The sequence below is a fragment of the Lactuca sativa genome, chromosome 5 (genome assembly GCF_002870075.4).
Source record: "Lactuca sativa cultivar Salinas chromosome 5, Lsat_Salinas_v11, whole genome shotgun sequence".
NCBI classification, from domain to species: Eukaryota; Viridiplantae; Streptophyta; class Magnoliopsida; order Asterales; family Asteraceae; genus Lactuca; species Lactuca sativa.
In genome coordinates, this window is record NC_056627.2 from 253584903 (window position 1) to 253594454 (window position 9552).

Here is a 9552-nt window from a genome sequence, read left to right on the forward strand (position 1 = left end):
CGGTTTACCCCTTTCAAACTTCTAAAAAGACTTAATAAACTCGACAAAACAATTTTATTCCCTCATAAAACAACAAAAAGACTTAGAGACTAAATAGACCCATACTAAAACTTTTTAAAACATTTATATCATTTCCCTTTATAGTTATTGTGGTTTTTACAACAATATTTTTAGAACAAATACATAAATCATAGATGAAGCATTTTTTTAGAACAAATACACACATTTTTTAGAACAAATACATAAATCATTGATGAAGCATTTTTTAGAACAAATACGCAAATCACTCTCCTCTCTCTCTCTCTCTCTCGTCTCCTCCTCTCTCTCTCTCTCTCTCTCTCTCTCTCTCTCTCTCTCTCTCTTCCTCTCTCTCTCTCTCTCTCTCTCTCTCTCTTCTCCTCTCTCTCTCTCTCTCTCTCTCTCCTCTCTCTCTCGTGAGTCACGAGAACTGAAAACAGAAGAATTAATTAATAGAAAAAATATCTAGAGAAACTGTCATTTATTGTCTTAACACAGGACTTCCTGTGATATTATATATTTAGCCATCGCTTTTCACTTCATGTGCAACTACTCGAAACTCTCCTCTTTCTAGATCTCTTTCATTTTCATCTTTGATATTAAATGGGTAGCTTGATTCATAACAACGGTATACGTCCAGAACCAGATGAAGAAGCAGAGTGGGGAATCGAATCCTGGAGTCTAAGGCCAGTACAGCGATGAAGAAAGGAGGGGGTGGAGCCTATTTGACTGGGAGAATCTTGGAGTAGCTGTTTCAAACTCTTATGGAAATGTCGACAAAGATGGACGAAAAGTTATACTTACCGGTGCCACTGGTTTTGCTAAACCAGGAGAAATTCTAGCAATTATGGGCCCTTCTGGTTGTGGCAAGTCCACTCTACTTGACGCTTTGGCTGGTATGTAATTCTCCGTTTTACCCTAGCACGTTTCAAGAGCATTAACCATTTTGTGTTAAAAATATTAAAATACAACTTTTTTTTAGAACGGAAAAAAAAAATACAAAATTTATGCATGTTATATATTTTTTTCTGTGAAAGTTTTTTGGATCTTAGCATGATATAAATATATATAAGAGTTTTGTCGTAGACTTTACATCGATCGTACGGAGCAGAAATAATGAGATAGGTGAATTCATTTAATATACAATACTCTTTTTTGGTATTCCTTGTTGTTTAAACACAGGACGGTTGGCTTCAAACGCAAGACACACTGGACGAGTTTTAATCAATGGTCGTAAAACAAGGCCTACATATGGTACTATGGTATGAGCGCAATCCTTTATATCTCGAACCACTTTTGCATTGATTTACTTGGAAACTTTTTTCAAGAAAGAAAACGAAGCACAAACTTTTGCATTTTTTTTCATGATTAATTCTGACCCTTTTTACTAGAAGTTCATGGGCTACGATTAATTTCTTGATATTTGTATACATTTACGTGCACATGACGCTAAATTTTTGTAGGCGTATATGACTCAAGAACAAGCGTTAACATGGACTCTAACAGTTAAAGAAACGGTGTACTACTCAGCTGAACTTCAGCTGCCTAAGTTGATGTCAAAATCAGAAAAGAGGGAGAGAGCTGATAGAATTATAAGGGAGATGGGGCTTCAAGATGCTTTGAACACAAAAATAGGAGGATGGGGAACCAAAGGTCTTAGTGGTGGCCAAAAGCAGCGTCTAAGCATCTGCTTACAACTCTTAACACACCCCAAGTTTCTGTTGCTTGATGAGCCTACTAGTGGTCTTGACAGTGCAGCATCATACCATGTCATGAATCAGATTGCCAAATTAACTCGACAATATAATATGACGGTTTTGGCCGCTATTCATCAACCTAGTAGTCAAGTTTTCGGGCTTTTTGATAATCTTTGTCTTCTCTCTTCGGGGAAAACAATATACTTTGGTCCTACTCACGCAGCAAATCAGGTTTTATCTTCTTCTTATGCCCATCACAACTATTGTTACAATTAGACATGATAAATTCGTAAAGCTGACTACTTTTTTTGTATTGATGATCAGTTTTTTGTAGTAAATGGTTTTCCATGTCCCTCTTTACAAAGTCCCGCAGAACACTACCTCATAACCATCAACACTGATTTTGATGAGGTATGTATGTCATCATTGTTTTATCTTCGAAGTAAATGAGTGATAACATTACTAGAATATCTAATATTGATATTCCTGGATCATTTTCCAATATAAGATCTCCATGATTTTATAGATTACAGTTTCTTTGGATTCTGTAACTCGTTGTTCATAGTTGTAGCTTGGATTTAGTTTGGTACCTTTTTTTTTTCTTATTATAATCTCTTTTTTCTTGCACCATAAAATCACTCCTCGATATATATTAAGTAAAACATTTTTTTGGGACTCTTAGAGCATCCACTTGCTAATTGTGGTTTGAATTAATATATAAGCGGTCCACGAAATGGTATTGTACAGTGGATTTGGTTGCAATTTGCGTGGTTTTAATGCGGTCCAAATTCATGGACCCCTTCAAAAACTACGGGTGGCCCCATAAAATTGGATGAATTGATTTTAATTTTCATTATATCTCCTTAATCTAATTGTTAAATGTTATTATGCACACTTCTTTCTTTTATATTTTCATTTTTTATCCTATGAAGTTTAATATATTAACTTAATTTATTAAAAATGTTTAAGAAAATTTAAAATAAATCATACCATTAAAGAAATATCGTTGATGTTCAAATCAAGTCCCATATTAAAGATAAAAACTACTAAAACAATTTCATCAACGATATAAAAAATTTACTAAATTTTAATGAAAAAAAATTCATGTTGCAAGCATAAAAAATAAAAATCTTTTGCTTTTGTTTTATGATTCACCGTGGAAAAAAAATAAGAAAAGTTATGGGGATCATTTATAGACATGTTAAGCATATATAGAAAATGAAGATGAAGATATGTTTATAAAAATAGGAAAATCTTCAGAAAAGTTCTAAAATTTTAGATTAATTTATGAAAAAGTCTCAAACTAACTTTTGTTCACAGAAAAATACAGAGTATCATTTAAAACTTCGAAAAAACTTTTTTCGGTTAGTTTCGCAGATTTAGCCGGTATTTTGTCATTTTTCGCTAGTTTGCTAAAAAATTTAAGACTTTTCTAAAAATTACTTGGTAACATAAATATTGGGATTTTTCTGAAAATTACTATGGAATTAATGGATATTATTATTAACAAATCATTTATAAACATAAAAAATATTTTTATTATCAAAAAAGGAAATACATTTGTTGCTAATTTATAGAAATAAATTGGTGGTATAAGTACTCATCTATTGCTTGTTGACCACTCAAACTCTCTACGTTCCTCATATGCATTGTTGTGGATATGATGATGATATGTACTCAGTTAGTATTCCTTTAATGTTGGTGTTCATCTTATGTTGTTTAACATAACTACCACTTAACGTCCATACCTCACATGTTAACAACCATCAACTAACACACATCTATCAAATGTGAAAAGTGATCAATGAATGATAGTTTATACAAAAACAAGTGAAGGTGATTATCTATGTTAATTGTCATTTAAAGTTTACTTTTCACTCTCGATAGATGTGTGTAATTTGATGGTTGTTACCGAGTAATATATGGAGGTTATGTGGTAATTAGGTTAAAGATTATAATATATATATATATATATATATATATATATATATATATATATATATATATATATATATATATATATATATATGTTCAAGAATCATTATGTAATGATATTTTCTAATAACATGTGATCATATAGCGACACGCCTAATAGCAAGTAGACACTTATTGTGTATTAATATATATTATCAAATCTTGTATTAGTCACGCCTAACAAGTTACTTCTTACTATGACACCCACAACGTATATAATAGGAACATAGGGACTTTGAAGTGGTCAACAAACAATAGAAAAGTACATAGTCGACCATTCTACCATTCTATTCCTAGAAATTAGAAAAAATGTGTTTTCATTGCTTACAATAAAAAAAAATTATATGTTTATAAATGATTTATTTATAATAATATCCACTAATTCCATCGTAATTTTCAGAAAAGTCCCAATATTTTGGTTATCGGATAATTTTCAGAAAAATCCTAATATTTTGAGCAAACTAACGAAAAAGGACAGAATACCGACTAAATTTTTGAAACCGGGAAAAAATGGTTTTTTCGAAGTTTTAGCTGGTATTCTATGCTTTTCTGTAAACAAAAATTAGTTTGAGATTTTTTCATAAATTAGACTAAAATTATAGGACTTTTCTGGACATTTCCCTTATAAAATATATATGTTTACATATTAATGACCTTAAATATTGACAAATGATAACATAGCAAGAGGTCCAACATTGGAGATGCTCATAATTCCAAAGCGACCAACACCCCTTTAGTGGTGGTGTTAGATAGGTCTGTCAAATTTATAACAAATGACTCCATTCGAACATGTTACCAACATAAACAACTAAAGTTGATATAAATATCTTTGGTAGTCAAAATGTTTGACCGTTAGTATTGCTCTACTTGAGTCTTCATGGTATAATAATGTTATTTTGAATACTTTTACCAATATATATATATATATATATATATATATATATATATATATATATATATATATATGATCTTATTTTTCAAGTGTATTTACAATTTTAAGACAAATGACTAAAGGGATCAATTAAAAAAAAAAGTAAGTTGGTACCGAGTACTCTTGATATGGTATCAATAACTATATTTTTGTACCATGTTCATTCTTAGTATATATTACTTATGTCTTTCCTTTTTACCTTTGATAGGGCCTTGTTAATGGAAAGACTTGTGATGAGAAAGCAATTGAACTACTTTCTGAATCCTACAAATCATCTGAGATATATGTGGGAGTCCAACACGAAATCTCTGTTATATGTCAACAGGTACATTTTACTTGTTGTAATTTTGGTATGATTCAAGTGCATATTAAATATAGTAGGTATTAATGAAAAATATTAAATTTGAAGGATGGAGACCCATTTGTGAAAAAAGGAAGCATGCAAGCTAGTTCCATTACACAATGCCTGGTGCTTGTAGAAAGATCATTTATAAACATGTATCGTGACATTGGATACTACTGGTTGCGACTTGGTATATATATTGCTCTGGGTTTTGCAGTTGGAACAGTCTTCAGCAATATTGGTTATGGATTTGGCTCTTTACATGTAAGTTTTACATTGGAGTGTATAACAAGTTTAAAAGTGTGGATATTTTCGCATATTCCTCATACAAAAGACCTATATTTTGTGAAGCAAATAATAACCCGCATAATAATATTTAGTTGGTTATCTAAAACAAAAGGTTTGAGGTGCTCAATGTTTAAATATTGGAAACATTTGGTTCTTGCTAGGAAGATGTTATTTTAACAAAAAAATATGGTAACACAATAGGATAGCAAAATGGTGGTTGCACGTTTTTGTATTGTATCAATAAACGTTATTGTTGTTGTCAATTTTAAAAGGAATTACATAACACAAATTTAATATGCGTAAATAATTATGTCTGCCAAAAGTTATTTCCAAAATCATTAGAAACCATTTATAGTTAAACATATTAACTCTTTGTTTTGGTCCAAAATGACACAGGCTAGAATATCGATGCTTATGTTCGTTTCTTGCTTCCTCACCATTTTGGCAATTGGTGGTTTCCCCTCGTTCGTGGAGGAAATGAAGGTTTATTTTTAAACTTCATGTGTTTCTAAATCATTTTTTAAGTAATTACATTTTCTAACAACTATATATGTTGTAACTATGTAGGTCTTTCAATGGGAAAGGTTGAATGGGCATTATGGGGTTGGATCATTTGTAATTAGCCATGCCATGTCTTCAATGCCATACCTACTTCTCATATCTTTAATTCCAGGGGTCATTGCTTACTCTCTTGTAGGACTTCAGAGAGAACCTGAAAAATTTATCTATTTTGCATTAGTCCTCTTCACATCCATGATACTCGTTGAATGCCTTATGATAATTGTAGCTACCATTGTGCCAAATTTGCTAATGGGAATTATATCTGGTGCGGGAACCCAAGGCTTAATGATACTAAGTGCAGGATTTTTTCAGTTGCCAAATGATCTACCTAATGTATTTTGGAGATATCCCATGTACTATATTTCATTCCATAGGTATGCATTACAAGGATTGTATAAAAATGAGTTTGAAGGGCTTAAGTTCCCAGAGTACTTAGGAGGTCCTCCAACCATGGATGCTGAGATGATATTGAAGGATGTACTACAAATTGAGATGGGTTATTCCAAGTGGACTGATCTTGGGATTTTGCTTGGTATGGTTTTTGTATATAGGGCAATACTCTTTGGTACCATCAAGATAACCGAGTGGTTAAAGCCTATTATTAGAGCTTTTCAGTTGAGTTGTATGTCTGGAAACTAAAAATAATGGACTTTTTTTTCGTAAATTTTGTCGTCAACATGAACTTTGAAACTCCAAGGGTATCCAGCACTATCTATTTTCTTGAGTCAATCTTTATTTCCATGGCATCAATGTTGAACTTCAATTATATGTACGAGAATTGGGGGTGTTAAATATATTAGTAATTTCGTGTGTTTATCTAAAGTGGCATGACACAAATATATGTCCATAATCTGATCACACCACAACACAAGTATTTATCCATAGCCGGAACAGGACACGACACAATGTATTGTTTTTTTGGTAACTTGAACATATCCTAACCAAAAATACGAAAACACAACAAAATAAAAAAAAAACATAAAATATCCAACAGTTTAATTAATTCATGCTTAAAACACGACAACACTACAAAGTGTAAAGTTGTGATTTTTACTCAAAATTTTTATTTTTTAGTTTTAACATGATACATTAAAGTAAGACTTTATTTACTTTTATGCAAAAACAACCATTTAAAAACCACTACATCAGCTTCTTGAAAACTTCCAAAACATAATAAAAAACATTGAAACATGAGTTTATAAATTCAAAAGACATAGTGAAACTGAACGTCCTCAAAAAGTAATAATCAAAACATGTCGAAGATGGTATCATATAATTAAACATAAAAGATAGAATTGCCCCAAGCATCCCAGCCTCATAAGTAATCTCCTATATTACATGTACCCACGCAAGGCAAACACAACAAGGAACAAGAAATAAGTGTCATCAATTGATTCGTGATCCAATCATAAGTACAATACCAAAGCAAAAATATAAATATCCCATCAAGGGTTAATCATTCAAATTATCATCACATAACATGTTTTCAACTTCTCACATTGTATTTCGTCACATACTATTGTAAATCATCACTATAATATATTGCATATATTAATCTACATTTTTTCATTGTTGTAATTACATACTAAGCATTATTCATCATTTTAATCATCATTGTAATTACCGTGCTTACATCGCTAATTATCACTATTTTCGGCATTTTTACATCGCTATCCCAAAAGGAATTACCTCAATCACTACTAACACAACCGACTCAACCTAATGCACTAAGTGAGACACAACTCTCACCCATAACATGAAAGATGTAGTATGCTCAAGAGTCATATCAAAGTGATATTGCTAACTAACATATGATACTAATGGGTCACACTAACAACTTGATACAACTGGTTATTTATTAGAAATTGATTTTAATACATATTCAATAAACTCTTATAATTAATTGGAAATAATTGATTTCATGGAAATAATAATTTTCATTAGCAAGAAACATTACATATTTCATATAGTATGAATTAGTAAGTCATGTACAACATTTTGGACTAGATAAATCCTTTTGTATTTTTCCAGAATGTTAAAGTTTATAACTTATAAACTAGTTGTAAAATATATAAAATGTTGACTATATTTTTTCCTCAAAATCGTTGCTAGTATATAGAGAAGGAGAATGGCTTCTTCATTTGTTTAATGTAAATAAATGAAGGTTAGAGTGCATGCATGGACATAAGAATGATGTAGAGACATGATCGCTTAAAGTGCTTATATCTAATGGTTAATATTTTCACTATATGCATAAAGACATGGGGCTTGCATTTGTTTCTTCACTCTTTGATGAAGAATACGAAAATGCTATTCCTCTTACGAGGCTCTCTCATTTTGTTCATCTTTAGAAGATTAACACACTTGCTTTTACTCTCTTGAAGTTCACACTTGGATATGAACTTTAAGCTTAAGAGTTTTACAAGACTAACATCTTAAATCAAGATGGTTTCATGTTGGTGTCTCAAAGGTTCCACACTCTCCATCAACTATCAAGCCTCCCTTAGACGATAAATTTTCTATGTTAAATTTACAATTCTTATTTTTATGACAATTTTTCATGTATATTTTGTCATTTAAAGTTGTCTTAAAAAAGCAAAAGGTTGTTTTATGTATATGTTGATATGTATGATGTGCATAAACTAGTCAATGACTATTGTGTTGTTGTGTTTGTTTTTTTGTTAAACATGGTTGTAATAATTCATTTATTCATATTGTATATAATAAATTAAATAGATTAGTTTTATTGATTTATTTTTCTAAGTAATAGATTAGTTTATAGAAATAATTCATTTGTACAAAAATGTAACAAGAAATGAAGATGGAGCCATTTTTTAAGACAAAGGGTTAATTTTCGCAATATATAGTGTGCAAGGAAATTAGTGATAGTTTCTATAAACTGTCACTAAAGCTGTCACTGATGGTTGTTTGCTTAAGGGTTGTTTGACTTTTGTGATAGTTTTTGCAACACTTTCTGAAAGTGATGCATGTTGTTGAATTATTACTTTCAAGAAGCTTTTCAACCTTTTGTAAGCGATGTGTGTTTTCTCAAGTGGAAACTTCTACAACAACATTACTAAAACATTTTTGGTCCATTTAAATGACCCTTTACGAATGAACTTGGTATCCATTGTGTTGCCTCATGAAAATGTCATTAGTTGGTTTTGTTTACGCACGTATGTTTATGCATGCTTATATTGTTTATTTTTATGCAATTATTATGTGTAGTTGATAAATTAGTTTTTTTACATGCTAAAATAATTTTTGACAAAATAAACATCACATGGAGTTTGGTTTTAAAAATTTATAATGTGGACATGTGTCACACGACCGGGCGGTCGCAAAAACGTCGGTCGGTGTGACTTCATTCTTTTTATTATAGTTATTAAACATATATTGAACAATACAAAAGAATTTTATAAATTACATACCTTTACTGATGATATAAAGTTACATTATTCATGTTTCCTAGTAATTATTACATAGTATCTGAACCATCGCACATGTCTTAACAGATATATTTCCATAAGAAAAGAAAGGATAATAGTAAAACTTTTCCTGTTCGAGAAACATTCAGCTTATCAAGTTCTTGAAAATACATGCATTTTGAAAATACGTCAACATAAAGTTGGTGAGTCCACAGGTTTTGACTCCAAGTAAAATAAAAGTTACATTATTCCTGTTTCCTAGTAATTATTACATAGTATCCGAACCATCGCACATGTCTTAACATATATATT

The 9552-nt window shown here is 30.8% G+C and overlaps 1 protein-coding gene across 1 annotated transcript; it reads left to right on the forward strand.

Moving 5' to 3' along the window:
• The first annotated feature begins 552 nt into the window (after positions 1-552).
• Positions 553-6628, forward strand: LOC111899550 (ABC transporter G family member 1). Its single transcript, XM_023895393.3, is given in 9 exon segments — positions 553-704; positions 706-914; positions 1201-1280; positions 1482-1946; positions 2040-2126; positions 4829-4945; positions 5030-5227; positions 5648-5734; positions 5819-6628. Coding segments are annotated over 9 exon segments (1959 nt in total). The 5' UTR covers positions 553-621; the 3' UTR covers positions 6452-6628.
• The last annotated feature ends 2924 nt before the right edge of the window (positions 6629-9552 follow it).